The 21,669-nt window shown below is 36.4% G+C and overlaps 3 protein-coding genes across 6 annotated transcripts; 2 read left to right on the forward strand and 1 right to left on the reverse strand.

The window, feature by feature from the left end:
* Positions 1-6: 6 nt before the first annotated feature.
* Positions 7-4,071, forward strand: LOC137578617 (disco-interacting protein 2). Of its 3 annotated transcripts, none has more exons than XR_011032717.1 (9): positions 7-378; positions 792-946; positions 1,020-1,101; positions 1,173-1,277; positions 1,381-1,750; positions 2,175-2,835; positions 2,899-3,352; positions 3,423-3,571; positions 3,641-4,071. XR_011032717.1 is itself a non-coding variant. In XM_068292197.1 (9 exons), exons 1-9 carry the CDS (start codon positions 39-41, stop codon positions 3,742-3,744), a joined length of 2,379 nt encoding a protein of 792 aa, XP_068148298.1. In that variant the 5' UTR covers positions 7-38; the 3' UTR covers positions 3,745-4,071. The 3 variants fall into 3 exon arrangements, 1 of the variants encoding a protein (XP_068148298.1); XR_011032718.1 differs by having other exon boundaries at positions 837-946; XM_068292197.1 differs by having other exon boundaries at positions 837-946; positions 2,899-3,356.
* mthl14 (methuselah-like 14) lies at positions 3,405-6,847 on the reverse strand. Of its 2 annotated transcripts, none has more exons than XM_068292199.1 (8): positions 6,607-6,847; positions 6,178-6,292; positions 5,797-5,921; positions 5,420-5,734; positions 5,148-5,328; positions 4,596-5,096; positions 4,410-4,534; positions 3,405-4,345 (listed from the first exon to the last, which is right to left on the reverse strand). In XM_068292199.1, the coding sequence occupies exons 3-8, from the start codon at positions 5,898-5,900 to the stop codon at positions 4,078-4,080; spliced, it is 1,494 nt and encodes a 497-aa protein (XP_068148300.1). In that variant the 5' UTR covers positions 5,901-5,921; positions 6,178-6,292; positions 6,607-6,847; the 3' UTR covers positions 3,405-4,077. The 2 variants fall into 2 exon arrangements, with proteins under 2 accessions (XP_068148300.1, XP_068148301.1); XM_068292200.1 differs by having other exon boundaries at positions 6,648-6,666.
* An 819-nt stretch (positions 6,848-7,666) lies between these two features.
* Positions 7,667-21,021, forward strand: E(bx) (nucleosome-remodeling factor subunit NURF301 E(bx)). Its single transcript, XM_068292201.1, is given in 14 exon segments — positions 7,667-7,803; positions 8,240-8,650; positions 9,120-11,917; positions 11,920-13,144; positions 13,375-13,740; positions 13,807-14,154; positions 14,350-15,759; positions 15,827-15,963; positions 18,739-19,027; positions 19,096-19,627; positions 19,699-19,842; positions 19,907-20,270; positions 20,333-20,417; positions 20,480-21,021. Coding segments are annotated over 13 exon segments (8,217 nt in total). The 5' UTR covers positions 7,667-7,803; positions 8,240-8,337; the 3' UTR covers positions 20,686-21,021.
* Positions 21,022-21,669: the final 648 nt, after the last annotated feature.

Genomic DNA, 21,669 nt, shown 5'->3' on the forward strand with positions numbered 1-21,669 from the left:
CGGATGACATTATAGCCACAGTTCTCGCTGTCGAACCTATGCGCTTTATTTACCGAGGTCGAATAGCAGTATTTAGTATTAAAGTGCTAAGAGATGAACGCGTATGTGTAATTGCCGAACAGCGACCAGATTGCTCTGAAGAAGAAAGTTTCCATTGGATGTCACGTGTACTACAAGCTGTTGATTCAATACATCAGGTTGGCATTTATTGTTTGGCTCTAGTGCCACCAAATCATTTGCCGAAAACGCCCCTGGGTGGAATACATTTGTGTGAAGCGCGACGTCGCTTTTTAGAAGGGTCATTGCATCCAGCAAATGTTCTAATGTGTCCTCATACATGCGTTACAAATCTGCCAAAGCCTCGGGAATTGCATCAAGGTGAGTACCTTCCCTGACTTGAGATTTATTGCAGTATCTAAATATGTTTCAAATATCGGCTTTGTTGGTCTTTCTATGCTTTATTTACCTAAATAAAATACAAATATTATTTTCCTCTTTTTTTAACCAACCACCAACAACACAACAACAATGCTGCGATTGCTTCTTGACCACTACTACTACTACTTTTTCCACGACAATACCCACCATCATCACTAATATTGATACAACATTCACAAAATCAATGAATTTTAAATATTAACATAAACACTGTAATATAACAAATACTACCGAAACATTGCTTTTATTAATCATTTCCAAACAAAATTTAAATCCACGTAAAAAAAAAATCCTTGTAAAAAAAACAAAACAAAAAATCATACATAATACTACTAACCATTCAAAACAAAAAGGTGTGCAAACAACTGCAAAACTAAGCTCTGGCTGTGGTATTACAGACACGGGTGTAGGACCAGCCTCTGTGATGGTTGGCAATTTAGTGCAGGGAAATCGTTTGGCCGTAGCACATGGACGAGAGGTTGGACTAGCCGAGGATACTGAGCGCAAGGTAGTCTTTTTTTTTTAACTTGTACTATTAAAGAGGTATTTAAGTCTTATGTTTATAACTTTTCCTTACACAGCCTCAGCTCATTACGGGTGTATTACGTTGGCGCGCCAATACTTCACCAGATCACATTATTTTTACGCTACTAAACTCGAAAGGTGAGTTGCGAATAAATTTATATGCACCTATATACACATTATTTAAATTAATTATTCAAAAACTTATTTAGGCGCCATTGCTAAGACTATAACCTGTTCGGAACTACATAAACGAGCTGAAAAAATAGCTGCCCTATTGCAGGAGCGCGGAAAAATTGAGCCAGGCGATCATGTTGGTATGTATGTTAACACATTTTAACATTTTTTCTTTTGTTTTAATATTGTAAATTTCTTATTTCGACCAAAATCAAAAAATGTTTTTTGTTTTTCCTATTTCAGCACTTATCTTTCCTCCCGGTCTAGATCTTCTGTGTGCTTTCTATGGATGTCTGTATTTAGGAGCCATACCTATTACTATAAGACCACCACATCCTCAAAATTTAATTACTACCTTACCTACTGTGCGCATGATTGTTGATGTATCGAAAAGCGGTATTGTCCTCTCCATACAGCCAATTATAAAGCTACTCAAATCGCGTGAGGCAGCCACTTCGATCGATCCAAAGACTTGGCCACAAATATTAGATATTGATGATAATCCAAAACGAAAATTAGCTGGAATAGCCACAGTCTCTTTAGACTCAAGTGCCTATCTAGATTTCAGCGTATCAACCTGTGGACGTCTAAGTGGTGTTAATATAACACATAGGTAAGTCATAAAATATCGCTAATTTTTAATAACAAGCCGATTTATATGGAATTTATTTTATAATAATTTGATTTATGGGTAATTAGGAAATGCGTATATAGAAATTGCAATTATAGATTCATTTAATTCACAATTTCATTAATTTACTTGATGTTTCGCAAATAAGATTTGAATTTATATTTTGTTAACATGCCAACAAAACGTAAACGTAGAAGTGAGAGAGATAGAAATAGTATGGACATTATATATACATACATACATACATACATAAGGCAAAAGGAAACAAAGCAGATTTATTAGAGTTTTGTAATCGGTTGACGAGAGTATTAGATTATGAGTTTTAACTTACACAAACCACAAATAAATTTATAAAAAATATTTGCAAAATATATTTTATAATTGAATCTGCAATTTTTTTTTCTAGATCTCTGTCTAGTCTATGCGCTAGTCTAAAATTGGCTTGTGAACTTTACCCATCACGACATGTAGCTCTGTGCTTGGATCCTTACTGTGGCCTGGGATTTGTAATGTGGACTCTGATTGGTGTATATAGCGGCCATCATTCGATACTTATAGCACCTTACGAGGTTGAAGCAAACCCAAGTTTGTGGTTGTCAACGCTGTCGCAGCATCGTGTGCGCGACACCTTCTGCTCCTATGGCGTCATAGAGCTTTGCACCAAAGCATTAAGTAATTCGATACCTTTATTAAAGCAACGAAATGTGGATTTACGATGCGTGCGAACCTGTGTGGTCGTAGCAGAGGAACGACCACGAGTCCAGCTCACGCAGCAGTTTTGTAAGCTTTTCCAGGCATTGGGATTAAATACACGTTGTGTTTCTACGTCATTTGGATGTCGAGTAAACCCAGCTATTTGCGTACAAGGTGCTAGTTCAGCTGAAAGCGCACAGGTTTATGTTGATTTGAGGGCATTACGTAACAACCGCGTGGCATTGGTGGAGCGTGGTGCACCAAATTCGTTATGTCTAATTGAATCCGGAAAGCTTTTGCCTGGTGTAAAAGTTATCATTGCTAATCCGGATACGAAAGGACACTGTGGCGATTCGCATTTGGGTGAAATATGGGTATATTTATATGGCAAAATGTTATTTACTCCATAATAATTTTGTTTCTTTTTGTATTAAAAGGTACAAGCCCCGCATAATGCCAATGGATATTTTACGATTTATGGAGATGAGACCGATTATAATGATCACTTTAATGCTAAGCTTGTCACTGGTGCCACTTCGGAGATGTACGCACGTACCGGTTACTTGGGTTTTCTACGGCGTACGGAATGTTCACAAGCAGCTTCTATATTGGATGAGACAACACCAAGCGTGGCAAGTCGTGACAGTGATACAGAATCTTTGAATTCCATGAGTCAACTGCAGCTGAACTTTTCTAATGCCTCATTGGGTGGGAATTCGGAGCACAGCTTAGTAAGCGGAGGTGGCGCTGTTACCAGCAATGAACAGGAATTGCACGATGCCGTGTATGTAGTCGGAGCTGTTGATGAAGTGATCTCTCTACGTGGCATGAACTATCATCCAATAGATATAGAAAATTCAGTGCTTCGTTGTCACAAAAAATTGCTGAATGGTATGTTTTGTCTGCTGTTGCTTAAAAGTTTCTTTGATTAATCACATTAAAATTATTAATATATTTGCAGTGCCGTATTTACATGGACTAATTTATTAGTTGTAGTAGTAGAATTAGATGGTAACGAATCTGAAGCGTTGGATTTAGTACCCTTAGTCACAAATAATGTATTGGAAGAACATCAATTAATCGTGGGAGTTGTCGTCGTTGTAGATCCAGGTAGGTTACTCTGGAAACTTATAAGACATTATAAATTGTTATTTGATTTTTTTTTTTTTTTTTTTTCAGGTGTAGTGCCCATAAACAGTCGTGGCGAGAAGCAGCGCATGCATTTACGTGATGGTTTTCTTGCGGATCAATTAGATCCTATATACGTTGCATACAATATGTAAATATATCTACACACAAATATAAAAATGACACAAAAGATCTTTAAAAAATATATATACAGAAACATTGCCTAGTATTATAATGCATGTTACAATGCTGCACAACCAGTACACGTATGCAAAATTATTTATTCTTAATATTACCTAATCAATTACCATTAGAATTGCCGTCAAGTAGCCGAACCAAACACTATTTATATATTCTTACAACATAGTTGGTATGTCATTCTTATAACGAAATCTGACTCTTAAACTCAATGACAATTTACGTATGCATACAAGTAAAAGAACAAAAATCATCTAATATAATAAACAATTTATATGCAAATATATTGTTCACGTAGGATTTATGTTTTTATTCACCACCTGAAGCTCAGTATCCACAGCATGAATCGTATGGGAACCGCGATCATACCACCAACGAAGTATAATTGTGCGGCGTCTGCGCACTACCAAAAATATCAACAGGACCCAGACACCCTGTAAGCCATTCACCATATCACAAAGGAACAAATAAATCGAATCAGAGCTTGAATAAAATGTCACCATTTCAAGTAACCACGATATGATCATAATGATTCCCAACAAACTTATGCATTTAGCGCTAAAAAAATAAAACGTAGACGACAATTTCAGAATATATCAATCAAATATTTTAAACTGCTTACTCTTTTTTGACCTCTTCGTATTTCTGCTGATCAAACATCACTGTGTTAGATGTCGCATTGTCTTCTTTTTCAGCACGTAGATAGCCGTCAATGCGTTGAAATCCAAAAAATGCTCCTATATTAACCTAAATGTGAAGTGGGCTTTGAAATTTCGCTATTCATCATTAAAAAAAATGCAAAGCTTACCAGGAAACTTATAAAAAGAATTGTGGACACAGGAGGAATAAAGTACCGTTGTGATTCCCTTATAGATTCGGATAACCCTTGTAAAAAATATGAAGGCATACCGGGCAAGCCCTTTTGAACGGTTAAGAAAACTAGAACTGATGGTCCAGTAAATGACACAAAACAATAGCATCCAAAATTAACCATTGTCCAAGTCTTTGATAATTGAATACAACATGGTAATTTGTACCAAATATTTAACAAAACATTACAGCATATACATAAGTACCAAAAAAAGTAGCTTAGTATGCAAAATTGTATTACGTAACCAATAAAACCCATCGATGGAATACCATAAATATGCACTACTGAGTGTACAAAGTATCCAGAAGCTAAACATAACGACATCAAGCTTAAGGAAAGTCCATGTAAATTTCGCAAAAGACGTAGAGAAATGTGCAAATAACTAACTAAGAGCAGGGCCGGCATTGATATCAACATTAAAACAGCCACAGTGACTACCTGAAAAAAATTATTTGAATTATTAACTTTATTAAAAACTGTGATTTTTACCTTAGCGAATGCTATGTGTTCCTCGACCTGAGTAATGCATGTGAATGCAAATAAATGCCCTGATTTATCGACATCGAGGCAGTAGTTTTGTTCGACCGTATAGGATTCGTTGTCTAAGATTAACAACGAGCCGTCTTGCAATACAAAAAAAACATCGCCTTCATCGTCGTACTGAAGTGAGCTAAAATTAAGGTAAGTTTTTACTACAATTGAAGATACGCACACTTATGTAAGACTAGGAGGACTGCTGACATATGTACATATGTACTTACAAATTGCAAGGGTTACCTATGTCGTATTTCAAAACCGTGTTTATTTCTAAATCCTCTATGCAGTTATCAAACAGCACAGCGCTTATTATTGGAGGTTCGAAATTTAGGATGCCATTGTCGCACATCGAGTCGCTTTGGTTTTCACGATAAATGTCCAAATTCTCACCAAGTGGGCAACATTTGCGCAAGCGTGAAGTTGATGAGGATATTGGCTGTATGCGGGATTTTTCCCGTTGACTGCAGTCAACTGGCTGTTGTTTTTGGGACATGGATGTGGAAGTAGGGACTTGCTTAGTCGTGAATGTTGCATCGATACTTTAAATGGAGAGGTAAATATTATAGCGCTATCCTTTATAATTTATTTACTCTTTATTTACCTTATATTCTTTTGATAATCGATATCCATATTTTGTGCCCGTGTCGGGGGCGATCTAGGCATTACTATGAGTAAAATGGTAATTGCGAGATTTGACCACCTCATATTTTAAAGTTGTGTTTAAATCTACAAAAGACATTTAACCTTTATTTGCATGTATGTATGAAGTAAGAGCCAAGAAATTTTGACGTTCATTAAGAATGAATTACATACTATACATATGTATGTTTCGATATCCTCTTGTTAAACGAAAATAAGTTAAGCAATGTTAAAATTTAGATTACGATCTTCGTTTTAAGATCTGTTTTATGTGTATGTGGAATGGTTATGCTGCATATAACCACAACTACACAGGACAAAAATTATGTAAAAACAAACTTACCCTTTTGTGTTAGAGTATAAGACGTAATCACAAATGCTTCACAAGTTTTTAATTGTAAAACACATGACGTCAGATTGATGAGTGTGCAACGTGCTCGTAAAAGAATCTCCTCCCACTATGGCAAAACAGGCAAATAATATATTTATTGTAGTTTAGATACTTATTCAAGTAAATATACAGGTATATAGATATACATGTATAGATATGTATGTATATAATAGTACTAAGTATATAAACATACATTATCTGAGATAAAATTTATAAAAAATATACAATGATAAGGTTTAAATCAAAGAGGTACGGTAGATAACGGTGATCTCGGTAGACTGGTCACAACGTAATGCATGTATGTACATATGTATATGTAGGGTTTTTTTTATTCGTAAGAATGAAAATGACGACAGTTTCTTGTATGCTCAAGATACTAACACATATGTATGTATACACTTATTTTATATATTGTTAAATACAGATAAAGAATATTTCTGCAGATCAGCAAGATTATTATGATTTCAAAATCTACTTCTGCATCTATTTGACAGACAAATTCTAAATTACTCGCGCGCAAAACTTAAATTTTTGTTGTATATCTTTTTATAAAATTTGTTTTCTTTAGCCACAAATATTCACGAACGCAATTTAAATCATTATGGTATGGAAATGCTGTCGCGCTTAGAATGCCAATGAAGTAATACTAGTACTAGCGAAATTAACGCCCACAGCCCGTTAGGCAGTGCCTGTTTCATGAGAGACTGAACTGATAAGATACGCAAACCAAGTACTGTTTGGAAAGATCCACATATTGGGTATTCTTGCAAAAATTTTATTGCTCAGAAAAAAAAAATATTTTTGCTACAGTAATTGAAAGTAAAATATAAATAAAAGAATATACAACCCATTTACAAATATGTATATTTGTTAATATATATTGATATAATAAGAGGTGTTTGTAAATGATTGTATGCACGTACAAACAGTAAAATATACTATTGTATTTAATTATATTGTCTTCGTTAAACATATTTTTATTACAGGTTGAAGCTTAACCTACTTGCAGAGAACAAATATTAATATATTAAACTCGCCAAGGCGCCATTAAAAATTTAAAAACAATGGTGGCGGTAAATTTTGCCAAGGTAAAACCGGTATTTTTACGATACTGTTTTTTTTTCAATACAACCCTGCATATATCGCGCGTGCAACTATGTGCGCATCAGTACACAAACCGATTACCAGATGGCTCTTAGGGCAATAGAAAATAAAAGGTCTGCTATGATTGGCTCATTTCGTGTCATGGTTTAAACAGTAGAAGACATAAAATTGTATTTAGTGAGTGAATGAGAGAGTGTTAGCTCAAACCGTGTGACGTCACAAAAAACTAAAATATTTTTCTTATACGTTTTAAAACGTATTATACCAACAAAGCAGCTTCTGACGTCATTTGATAGGGAGAGTGCAGAATCTCTTTGAATAACCTGTGCCTCCGTCGCTACCACGACTGTACGCCACCACTAGTTTATTCAGAACTAAAATGTAAGGTAAAAGTTGCTCTCGCAGTTTTCTAAAAAGTAGTTAAATATATACAATAAATTGTGCAAAACATTTACAATGCCTTCCCTATACTAGGTAAGGTGTAAAAACGAAAATCTACATATTGGTGCGATCGTTTAGTTTTTATTATCCGTTTAACAAAAATTTTCACTGTTTTATAAATGGCGGACAATGAAAATGTGCGTTGGCTTTAGTTGCGTGTGCGTGTGTGAAACTCAGCCCCCACATAAGAAAAAAAAATTATCACATAGTTTATCGAGCCAAGATCGTCTAAGGGACTCAATATTTTGGTTGAGGGTAAACGTTAATTTTGAACAATTTTCAAATGAAAAGCATACATTTATGCCAACATTTTGGTTTTCAAATTTTATCGATTTTTTCAAGTCTAACCAAAATGTATGCTTGTATGAGTGCGAGCAAGAAAGTCTGCCTAAATACAGTTGGTGTCGAATTTGTTTTTACAATCTGATCAATGTTTGTTTTGTTTTTTTTTTTTTTCATATCAACACAGATTTAATGGGTAACTTTAACTCTAAATAAATACAAAAACACGGAGCAGCAACGACAATTACCATTGCTACACAGTAAACGGTTTTCCTATATAAAAAAATGAGCGGACGCGGCAGCCGTAAACGTGGTCGCCCGCCAAAGACGCCAAATGACCGTTCATCATCGGGCCGTTTTAATTATCAGCTGCTCAAGAAGCCAAAATATTTAAGCGAGGGCAACAACAAATCCCAGGCAAGCACGCCATCAGCATCGCGTGGAATTTCTCCACAAAGTGACGAATGCAGCCGTAGCAGTAATAACAATCACAATCGAAGTCGTGGAAGTGGGAGCACAGCTAACAAAAGGGGACGCGGAAGGAAGTCCAATGTGAACGCCAATGCAAACAGTAGCTACTCTGGCTCGGCTAGAAAAGGTAAATGCCGCCCTGTTTACATTCAAATTTGAGTTCTCATTTTAGTTGTATATCAAATCAGTATATCAGGGACCCTGGTAGCAAAATGATTAGGAATAAGTACATATGTACATATTTGCAAACGATGTAAAATTTTAGCTAAATAGGAACGCGTAGTAGCCTTTGAGAGTACAGTCAATGTTGAACATTGAAGCACATACAAAACGAAAAAAACCTATAGTAATTTTCAGATTTTGTCTGAGAAATTTAACTAGCTGGTCGGTCATATATTCTACATTTATTTACAAACTTAATCAATTTTATTCATTTTGACAACTGAATACCTAGCGGTTGCGAGTAAATCGGCGTAGAAAAGAAAAATGTCCAGAATAAAGGCTAAACGAATGAGAGGTGAACTGTTAAATTTTAACGTGAAATGTAGAAATCGTTTATTGCCTATTTGTATATTTGTTGTTTTTTCTATTGACAGGTTACGAATCGGAGTACCATTATGGATCGGATTTTGGCGATTCTGATGATGATAAATCTTATAACGAAGATGATATGCTCCTCACACCAAGTGATGATGAAAGTTTGGAAGCCGGCAATGAAAGTGAATCAGAGTTCTCTGTGTGCAGTTTCACACAAAATGGTGGAGTTGGTCGACCACCTCGTCCACCAAGTCCAGATCCCATATGGTTGCAGGAGGGTCGAGAATTCGGTCCACTCGAGTTGCCCGAGTCTTCGGAAGATTTATTTATTGGAAATGAGCATGTTCTGAAAGCCCTTAGTATTTACGAAGTATTAAGACGATTCCGACATTTGGTGCGCCTTTCGCCCTTTCGCTTTGAAGACTTCTGTGCAGCTCTCGTGTCCGAAGAACAGAGCGCTCTGCTTACCGATGTTCACATAATGCTACTTAAGGCGATTTTACGGGAAGAAGATGCACAAGGCACTCATTTCGGACCTTTGGATCAGAAGGATACTGTGAATATAAGCCTGTATCTAATTGATGCCATTACTTGGCCAGAGGTTTTGCGAAGCTATGTGGAAAGTGATAAAGAATTTGATCGTAGTGTCTACACAATTCTCGGTCGTGACGAATATCCCTATACAGGAGTCGAGAATCGTTTAGTTGTATTGCAGTTTTTAGCTGATCAATTCCTAACAGCAAATTCTGTTCGCGATGTTATGTTGCAGGAAGGCCCAATACACTACGATGACCATTGTCGCGTGTGTCATCGCCTAGGCGATTTGTTATGCTGTGAGACCTGTCCCGCTGTGTATCATTTAGAATGCGTTGACCCACCTATGAACGATGTACCAACAGAGGATTGGCAGTGCGGGCTTTGTCGTTCCCACAAAGTGAGTGGGGTAATCGATTGTGTTCTGCAACAGGAAAAGCAGGGTGTTCTGATACGACATGATAGTTTGGGTATTGATAGACATGGACGAAAATACTGGTTTATTGCTCGCCGCATTTTTGTTGAGGAACAACACCTGGACATAGGCAGCAGTGGATGCTGTTGGTATTACAGCACAACAAGTAAACTGGAACTACTATTAAAGCGTCTTGACCCAGTGGAGTTAGAGACAAGGCTTTATGTTCAGCTGATGGAACGGAAAGACGAAATCCAGCGTCAAATGAAGTTGACTCTGTCGCTAACGAATGAGCATAAACATAGCGCGAACAAGAGGACACTTTTGGATATTGAGCAAACCACTACTCAAGAATTACTAAGAAAGGAAGCCTGCAATTCGAACAATTCCTTAGATGAAGACTTAGAGACGCCGGATGACAAAATTGACGATATTCAAAAAGCAGATGAAATTGGAAATAAAATGGTTACGCGTCAAAAAACCCATCAGCTGAATAACGGTACATTGTATTTTAAACTTGGAATGGATCAAGGATTTAAAAGCTATGTTAATCAATATTCAAGTAATCCAATAGCTCTAAATAAACCACAGCGCAATGAAGAACGTGATAAACGACGCCATTTATCACACAAGTTTTCATTAACGACAGCTTCTGACTTTAAATGGATTGGCATCACGATGGGAACACCTGATAATATGATAACAACCCTACGTCAGACCTTAATCAATTTTGAGTCAAATATTGCAGCTTCCTTTTTAAATCCTAATTGGATGCTCAATAAAAAGATATGGAATAATGCTGTAATGAACGCACGACGCGCCACAGATTTTGCTGCAGTCTTGCTTCTGTTTCAATCGTCATTGAAAAGTGTCGTATTCGCTAATGTTTGGCACGAACAACTTGGTCACACCAGTCTCCAGCGGATTACAAGTGCTGAGCGTGAGGAGCGCAAGAAGTTGGAGAAACGTGAAAAACGCGAGCGTGACGATGAAGAAGAACGCAACCGATTGGCATTTAATTATATAAAATATTCTTTAGGACTGAAACATCAAGTATGGAAACAAAAAGGCGAGGAATATCGTGTACACGGCCAGTGGGGCTGGCTCTGGCTATCAAGTAGTCGACGATGTGGCGTGCGTGCTAGATCCCGACGCTCAAATTCTCTTGGCTTTAGTCGAATATATGTGCACTACACAATGGGGGAAGAAGAGCAAAAAGTTAACGAAATAATATTAGTTGATCCACGAACTCGACGTTTTATGCTGCAGTGCGAGAATCGTGGAGAATGTCCTCACCCGCAATTGCCGGAACAGTACTCAAATGTTAAAGTCATAAATGATGTAAGCAATAACGTCAAAGGACAAATCGATGTAAGCAAAGCCTTAAATGCTCCAGGTCGTATATATTATCCAAAAGTTGCGCGTAAATGCCGGCGACTCGATGATTTACTGGAAAGACGTTTAAAGCTAGCCGAAGCTGAAGAGCAAATTGCAACAAAGGTGGAATCGACTGAATTAAAGTTAGCCACACCCATACAAGTTTCTGGAGTAAATGGTAAACAAACGTACCTAGAAAAGAGATTGCTGCGACTCACTGAATCCTCAGGGGGGAAACTTGTCGGTACGACATCAAATGTTAATCTTGACCTTGTAAATTCGTTGGCTAAGCAAATTCAGACTGTTCGATTACAATTTAGTCAACTCAATCGCTTTGCAAAGACTTTCCGATGCTACACCAGAGACTGCAATACAAATTCAAACGCTGTTTCCCAAATAACCCAAAATACTTGCTATTCGCCGCTTTGTCTGCAAAAGGCGCGAGCCAAAAAGGAGCTCTTATTATTGCTGCGAAAAGCACATACTGCGGGAAATGGATCTAAAGAAACAGTAGCAGCTATTTTGGGGGGCGGTTAAAAAAGCCTTCTTCCATTCTAGAACAAAAATTAACAGAGGGAAGAGGAAAAGGAGACACAAGTCAAGCAATACCAATTGATGATTCTGATGACGCTAAACTTGCTATTGAGATGGAAGCCCCTTTGGATTTGCTACAAGATTGGGAGCAGGCGCGATCCCACGCAACATTGTTTACTGATAATTTGCTTAGCGATAGTTTGTTAAGTGAGTCGGAGATGGGCGCTATTGCTGCTACAGTAGCTGTCGTGAAGGAAGAGGTACCAGGTGCCGTAGACTCAAACACACAGGATTCATCTGACAAAATGGATTATATCGAAAACATGGATGTCTGCAGCAATGTTGAAATCGAAAGTACTGAAGATTCTTTAGTAGCTGCGGCTAATATAACTGGCACTAACATGGCTAATGCTAATGTGGAAGATAATGATACGATTTCCGGTGTCGGGTCTCGGCGAAAGCGCAACCAAAAGTCAAAGAAAGCATATATCGGTACCAAAGATGTACTTGACCAGACATTGGACAAAGATATACCATTAAATAAGCAAAATCGTCGGTTTCCCATTACTCCCCGTCCAGTTAAACGTGAGGACAGCACAAAGTATGATCGTGAGTATTTCAAAAATGGTAAAGAGCGCATTTACAGTGCCTCTTCAACCCGTGGACGCCTTTATCTTCATCGTGATGTCGCCAAGCTGTATGCGCATGAACAGGCAATTAAGTCGGAAAACGAAAATAAGATCAATGTCGCCAAAAAAGCAGCAACATCGCCGACATATGACAGATATCCACTTATCTCGAATTTCCTCACTCATAAACAAAAGCGTAGTTTATTGGTACTCCCACGATACGAGTTGCTCAAACTGGCTCGCTTGGCCGGCAAGTCGGCAGCCAACGGTTTTCACCATGCCGCCAAAAATAACTCTATTTGGCAATATCAATGTTCGCGTCCCCTATTCCGTACATGCTGGTCATATCGCACATCAAATGCTACATCGCTGTCCAGCATTGCGTTGCAATTACGAATTTTATGGTCCTGCTTGCGTTGGGACGATATGATTGCCAAGCCTCCGTCTACTGATGGAAAACATCAAGTAACTACTGAAACGGAAATTGTTACCCTGGAATTATTGAAACTTCGCCATGCCGGCCGTTATGGTGAAAAAACCAGCTATTTGCGACGCAAAGTTGTTATCCCACTTGAGATGCCCAAGACTATAAGGGGTGAGTAAACTCTTTTTATATATTAAGTATATAATATTACATTACCCATGATGAGTTGTAAGCGTAACAGTGCCATCATACCATTAAGGAGTGAATGAACGTACTCACTTTTATCTTATTTAATTTATTTGATTATAAAAACGATGAATTTAGATGTTATTAATTAAATTTTTTTGATTGCAATTGTGAGATATTGTTTGAACTTACATTTAATTCTTTAATTACTATAGAGGTCACATCCATCCGTTCTGGACTTCGTAAAAGGAAGCGCGCTGAATCGCCACAGCCTACTGAACCACAAATCAGTGAGGAATGGGTAGACGAGGATAAACTTGAACTGTGGGAAATAAAATTCATTGGCGAGAAACAAGAAAAAGCACGCTTGTCTGCTGTAACCCGTTCAGTTGCATCACGGCAACTTGACTCAATCACTACCTCTTCAATACAAGGCAGTGGTGCACCGGGCCGTATTCTCCTTGCTCCAAAACCTAATGAAGATATTAAAGAGAAAATGGAACAACAATTGAAACTGCAAAGAGCGGCTCATCAACAACGCAAAGTGGTCGAGGTAACTCGATCATCAACTACAGGTGGAGGTAAGCTTTTTGAAATAATTGATTTTAATTATTTACTATTTGCAAATATCTCATCTAACGATACAGTTAAAGGACAAGTTATTGGGAGTAGACGTGTTATAGTTAAGAATCCGGATGGGACAACCCGAATTATTCAGCAGGCAGTTACACAAGGTGCTCGCCCCGCAACAACGACTACTATTGGAACATCCACAGCCCCTGCGGCTTCGTCAGCGTCAAGCACATCTAATGCTGCACAGACTAGCACGCCAGCACCTACGGCGCCCACACCACATAAAGTACAAATCATACGTGGGCCCGACGGCAAAGTAAGCGTGCGAGGCCTTAATCCAGGGCAACAGTTAGTACAAATGCCGGATGGGAAATTACATGTATTGACTACTACAACATCATCGGCGAATGCAGGAACAGCAGGTAAACTTTCTGGGCATTTTGCTTAAACTGCAAAATGGCTAACACGTAGTAAGAAATGTTAAAAATGTGATAGTGTTTTATTTTTATATATTTCTTAAGTCCAAAATTCTCGGCAAAAATAATTTTGTTTGCAAATTTAAAAATTGTTTCCTATGTTTTCACAAATATTTAATTTTTGTTTTTCCAATATTGCAGGAGTAAAAAACAAAGTACCAATCAAATCACTTTCTACTTCGGCATCATCCGCTGTTGCGACTTCGTCAACGTCTGTGATTAAGCAAATTTCTGTAAAACATGCCACAAAAACAACTTCTGGAACAGCATCACTGGCGTCCTCACAACGAATTTCCCTACCACTGGCGCAAGTAAAAAATAAATTATTATTGGCTCAACAACAACAACAACAGCAGCAACAACAGAGTATAAGTGCACCCACTGCAACATCAACTCCCATTCAAAAATTGGTGCCAAAAGTTCTAAATTCAGCTTCCTCCGGACAAAACCTGCAGCAGGTGTTTGTTCAACCTGGTTCCAAATTAGTTGTTGGCCAAAATGCACAAGGCCAAAAGGTGATCATATCCGCTTCGTCTAATCAGTCGCAGCAGCAATCGTCAACATCAGTTCAACAACAACAAATTCTACCACAACAGTCAACACAGCAGCAATCACAAGTTGTCGTCAATCAGACAGGCAATAATCAGCCGACGCAAAAAGTCATTCAACAGATTGTTAACACAAGTAATGTACAGCAGCACATTGTTGTTGGAGGGCAACGTATTATTCTTAGCCCTGGGCAAACAATAGTTACGCAACGGAATGTTCCACAGAGTCAAGCTCTGCAGATGGTGCAGCAGCAAATACAAACCCAGCAGCAACAGCCTCAACAGCAGCAATATGTGGTGCAAGGCAATCAAACAATCCAATCGTCAACATCTACGTCCGCACCAGTACAAACTAAAATAGTTAAACAGTTGGTTGTGCATCAACAGCAGCAGCAACAAATTATAGAAGAGAAACCTCATACGCAGCCAAGTGCTAGTTCAAACGTAGAGGCCAACGATGCAGTTGGGACAGGATCTACGCAGCAAGTGATTGTTCCAAATTCTACATTGGCCCAACAGTTGGCACAGGGGAAATTGCAAGTAGCGACAGTAAACGGTCAGCAGGTCATAGTTAAGCCATTGGGCAACAATCAGGCGCAAATTGTAGCTCATATTAAACACCAAGGTGACGGCAATGCGCATATTGTCACTAATAATGCTACCTTACCGGCCGTAACTCATGAGAGTCAACCGTCTCCTGTGAAGCCGCAAGCGCAGCAGCAGACGAGTATTATACAAAATAGTCCACAACAAGTGGTGCAACAGCAGGAAACTAATTACGAAAGTGCCTCAGCACATCAGCAGCAACAGCAGCAGCCTTTAAGTGTAGAAGAAAGTCTCCTTCAAAATCAGCCACCTGGTACAATCATTAAATGTGTAACTGCACAAGTGTTACAAACAGAACATGGGCCACGGATTGTATTGCAAGGTTTGGTTGGCAATGATTTTACGGCTCAACAGCTGCAGCTTGTGCAGACGCAGGTTAAACAACAGCTTATGAAAGGTAAGTATTAGATTATTTCATAATTAAACCGACCATAAAGCTAAATGCCGCTCTTATTTTAACCTAGCTCAAGAATCCAATGGAAAGTTAGGTGTTTTGGGTCCAACTAAAATCTATTTGGCCGTTCAACCGGAAACAACAACGGCAACTCAATCGCAACCACCTCCGTTAACTCCAGTTCATCAGGCGGCTGCCCACCAACAAGTGAGTAGTTTTTAATTGCCAAATCACAAAAAAAAAAAAAAAAAAACAAAGACTAAATCGGGAAAGAGATAGGGAAACAATTGAGCAGGCTTTCGAAATATACGTTTGTGCCGCCTGCTGCCTATAAACCGAAACGCCAAGTTAAATGTTCTTTACCATAAATATTCATATTTAAGCTATTTTTAATCGTTTAATACGTTATAAGGAACGAAAGCATGTTATTGCTTTACAATTTTCGCATTATTTATTACAAGTTTTTGTTTGGTACTTATAATTCATATGTTTTGAACTTCGACACTCATAAAATACTTTCAAATGTATATATGCATACATACATTCCTAACATTAACTTTTAGGGTTCGAGTGAAATATCTGCTTTGTATTTAACAAACAAAGACTTATTTTTGAACATTACTACATACCACAAAGGCTTAATTTTGCAACATAATTCTTCAACAAATTCTCCAACATAGATACAGGTAGCTCTTTCAACTTAAAATTTTGTATAGAATGTAATTTTAAATACATATTTATTTGTTTTATTTAAATTTAATTTCCAATGTATTTAGTTTAAAGATTGTGAATAACAAATTAGTCTTAAGAGATTATTTATTTGCAAGTAGCATTCAAATGATCAATTATTTAGACTGTGACTTAATTAATGTTCGAAACCCGCACAATAGTATTAGACAATACGCAGCAGCGTTTAGATTTTCTTGCCTGGATACATTTGATTTTTTTTCTTTATACTTACATACTATCTATGTTACTTGTACCTATAATTATGTAAAGCGCTTTTTGCAATAAAATGTATTATTCAATACAAACCCTGTTTCTTTTCATATAAAACTATTCAGTTAACAAGTGACACTAGAAGTAAAATTGAGATACTTTTAATTATTGATAGATAAAGTGTTGCATCGGATAAAAGAATACATACATCAAAATATACTGTCATTAAAATAAAGAGTTTAAAATGTGACTGGTAAACTTTTTAGACAATGGATATAAACGAATAAAAAAATACGTGGTGTATGTATTCTCTTAGATGTTCAAATTTAAGTTTACCAGTTTGTTTTTGTATTTTTAAGGGAAATCGCTGTTAAAAATCTAATTTGAATAATTTTCGTTTGCATATGCCCTTCCTTATAGACTAATATCGTCGAATAGACAGGCGATAAATATTTATTTCAAAAATCAATATTTACTATAAAAAATTGCTGCAAAATCGTTTAATTTACACTTTACACATTATATTATTTACCCATTTTGTAAGAAAGTAAAATCGCGAAACAATATGATAAAGCGTTCTGTCTTAGTAACTATTCATCTTAATCATTATGAAAGTTTCGACTTTTATTACTTCTCAAACCCCCCCCATATGCTTTACCAAACACTAAAATTAACCTTGTGTGAATTTTTGTTTCTGAGTTAGTTGGATGATTATTTGCAAATTGGCCTTTGTGTTGACAAAAAGCGCTACCTACATATATGTATTTTTACATACTTTATGTAGTCAAGAATCGGAATGCGTAAGAAAAGTTGTAAATCAGTGTAAGAAATGTTCTTAATGTTAAAGGAAAACATACATATGCTTTTTAATCAGATATCAGTTCAGTAACCAAACAAATAGACTTATTAAATTGGTTTTTTTCTATGGCCAAATAAAATTGTTTTGAAATAAAACAAACAAAAAATATGAAAACCAAAAGAATCTGAAACTAAATATTGCTGAAGAGATTAACCTACACACAGAGTTTTAGTTGGCTGACATATCATAAACCGAACATATATATGTTAATCAGAGGCATGGCTAGTCTTCTGAAAAAAATGGCAAATTAAAAAATTATAATTTCCTGTGAACGCTCAAATAAAAGTGGCGTTTGACATAGTTTTCATATGAAAAAATACAAAATAAACACAAAGGCTTAACCATTTTTATAATCATCTCATCTAAATCGAAAAGAAATTCTACACTTGTCAAAAAAAAGTAATAAATAAATAAAAAGATTAATGCACAAACAATTCACATGAACACTTAAATGTACACCACACAATACTAATTTAGAGATACCCAAAACACATTACAAACCATTTTGCCGCAATTTTCATTAAAAATATTAAAACAAGTTTTAAAAAACTTTTTTGAACAACTAACTTTTGTACTAAACAAAATTTCAAATACCCTTAAAAATAATATCCATGCTGCTGTGCCACTGCTTAAACTGTTAAATACAATGTTTAAATCTCGCGTGTCAACAACTACAACTCCAAACTTCGTGTTAATCTCTTCGGCAACCACAACAACTCCAACCACAAAAAACAAACTATAACAGTTTGCCTGGAATAAATACTACAACTGATCTCTGATTAAAGCAAGGTAGGTCAAATTTTTTGTATTATGCATTCCATACAAACATATGTAATACGATAAAAACGAACAAAGAGTGTCTAAATATTTGAGTTTTTTTTTTGTTGCGAACAATTAGGTTGGTGGCGGCGTTTTAATAGTAATGTGCTTTTTAAAATTATGGTTTCTAAACTTGCATAACGTATCAAGTTATTGTCAATCATAACAATTAATACAAGGTATTTGCTTAGAAAGGCTATATTAAAAAAATACTTTGACTCAAAAAAACGTAACACCACACCAACATTAGTTGTCAGCTGACGCAGAGCATTAATGCCAATACAAAGAGTAAAAGATGTATTTCTTGTTGAGGTTCATTTAAACGAAAATCAAACGCTTAAAAACATTGTTAATGTTTATTGCAGACCAACAACGACGCTACCTCGCCTACAGCCACTAACGACATCAGTACCAAAAATGGCACATTATCAGCAACTACCACAAAAGTCAATAAACACGAGCAGCTCAATAGAAGTGCCGAAACTGATCAAAATATTACCAAAAGCAGCGACGAAACCTTTAAAACAACATCATCATTGCACGGCATAGAGCATGACAAAATGTTTGATCGGGCTAATAGTGACACAATAGGTAAATGTACGGAGAATGAAAAAACGGAAGGCTTTGTAGTGACCAGTGGCTACATACAAGAGTGTAAGTGTCCTTGCATTACGTTATACAATATTTTTGTTTCCTAATTAATATGTGCCGTTTTTGACCAGCTATTACAAATGCACTTAAGCGCGGTGATTTGAGTCCAGAACTTGAAGAAAAATTAGAAAGTATCCGCAAAAAAGAGGAACATAAACAAGAGTGGCCATCACCCACATGGAGTAGTAGTGTTGATGTAGCTGTTACCCGACGACGGACTATATCACGTCAGCAAAATAACGATGACGCAGAATGGAAAGTCAGGCCTTCATCTAAACGTCATCAAGATGCAATGACAAGCGGTGGTCAATGCAACCGTATTCTTAAAAGTAGTCGCAAGCAGCAAGTTGAAGATGTATCCACGCTCGGAGAACAAAAGCAATTGCAGTTGGATCGCCATAAGGAACTTCTTAAAAAGAGTATATTACGTAAACGCTCGCTTTTGGAAAGAAATCTCCAAAACGAAATTCGTGAAGAAGTACAAGCAAAAGTGCAGAGACATGTGCGCGCCATGACCGTACATTCTCCAGACGAACAAAGTGAAAACGAACGCTCAGCAACCTTTGAAGGCCGTCTCACAGAGCGTAATGTAGAAACTAAGCGGTAAGTTTGAACACAAAAATATATATATATATATACATATATATATATAAATTTTTTATTTATAAATGCAGACAAGGTAAATTAACAACCAGTCGGAATCTCAGTACAGAAACCAGTGCACCTAATAATAGACACAGTGTTGGTAGGCCAAAGAAAATGAAAAAAAAGAAAGAAAAGCTGTATTGCATTTGTCGCACACGCTATGATGAGACTAAGTAAGACTAAATTGGAAAAAATAGTCATAATAAAATGAATATTAACCATTTGAAATTTTTATAGGTTTTATGTCGGTTGTGACTTGTGTAGCAATTGGTTTCATGGCGATTGCGTTAACATTACAGAGGAAGCTTCAAAAAAATTATCAGAATTCATTTGCAGTGATTGCCGAAAAGCTAGGGAGACCCAACAACTGTATTGCAGTTGCCGCCAGCCATACGATGAGTCGCAATTTTATATTTGTTGCGATAAATGCCAGGACTGGTTCCATGGTCGTTGTGTTGGTATATTGCAAAGCGAAGCCGAGTTCATTGATGAATATGTTTGCCCGGAGTGTCAGAGAAATACAGATGCAAATGCAGCTAATATGAAGAGTCTAACCTTAAATGAAGTTGGCGAGCTAAAAATCTTAATTAAGCAAATTCAGGTAGTTGTAAAGTATATGTATTTGTTTACGCCAACATTGAACATTTTGAAATTTCTTTGTAGTCACATAAAAGTGCCTGGCCTTTTATGGAGCCGGTTGATCCGGAAGAAGCTCCAGACTATTATAAAATAATCAAAGAGCCGATGGGTAAGCATTTAATTTATGATTTCTATTGTTTTTATTCTTGCAACATACATTCTTTCTTGCAGATCTCAAACAGATGGAAAAAAAACTCGAATCTAATAGCTATTCCAAGCTATCAGAATTTATTGGCGATATGACGAAAATTTTTGATAACTGCCGCTATTACAACCCAAAAGAGTCGTCATTTTACAAGTGTGCCGAAGCGCTTGAATCGTGTTTTGTGCAAAAAATCAAAAGTTTTCGCGAAAATGTTGTTGGTCAATGTAATTGAAATCCTTCTTTTACAGCTAAGCCGTTAAAAAGTTCTTCAAAGGTTATAAAAAATTGCAAAAAATTTGTATAGATACCTTTATATACAAATAAGTCTACTTTATTTTTACATCTGTACAGGCATATATATATATATATATATATATATTGAAAAGCTAAATTGATTTAATTGATATATATCAAATTTGTATAAGTATTTTTTGGTAACATGACAAATGTCGCTCTGAATAGTAATGACCTGTAAATAAAACATACATGCATTTTTTATACGTTAACCGGTAGATTTAAACAAGCAGAATAAATAATAAATAAAACATTGAACCATGTATGACAATAATCAATTGTAAGGTCAAATTTGACACATCTGCTGAAAGTCTGCATTAATGTTATAGCTACACCGATATACTTACGTATTTAACGTTTGTTTAATAGCTACGTTTTCTGTTTAAGTATTAGTTTAAAATTTATTTAATTTCGGTACTAGATTTTAAACAAATGTTTACAAATTGTCACCGACCTAAAAGCATTGACATTATTGCTAACAGACAATTGTTTCATTGTTTATGACAGATTCAGTTGGACACTTGTTGTTAGGGTGATATAAAAGCCATTGACGAACAGCTTGATGATGAGCTGGATGTAAATAAAGGGAGTTGGAAAAACAAATTAAGAGATTTTGAAAAGGAAACAGGTAAGAACAGTGCAAGGCAAAAATTATACTAGTGTCTTTTAAAAAATATTGAGTATAGTTTTTAAATGCTTGTATAATTTGCAAACTATTTATTTTTTATAATATACCGTTTTAAAACCTTTTGTTTCACGGTGCCTGCTATTGATGCTGCTATAAAAAATAGTAATGCTGTTGAAATAGTTTATCAAATAGTGGCAAATGCTGAAATAGTGGCTCATATAGTGGTTTGTCAGATAATGGCCGGTATAAAAATAATGGCAGTCGGATAATTAAAAATAAAATACCGGTAATAAA

Source organism: Drosophila tropicalis, unplaced genomic scaffold (genome assembly GCF_018151085.1).
Source record: "Drosophila tropicalis isolate 14030-0801.00 unplaced genomic scaffold, ASM1815108v1 contig_611, whole genome shotgun sequence".
In the NCBI taxonomy this organism is placed as follows: domain Eukaryota; kingdom Metazoa; phylum Arthropoda; class Insecta; order Diptera; family Drosophilidae; genus Drosophila; species Drosophila tropicalis.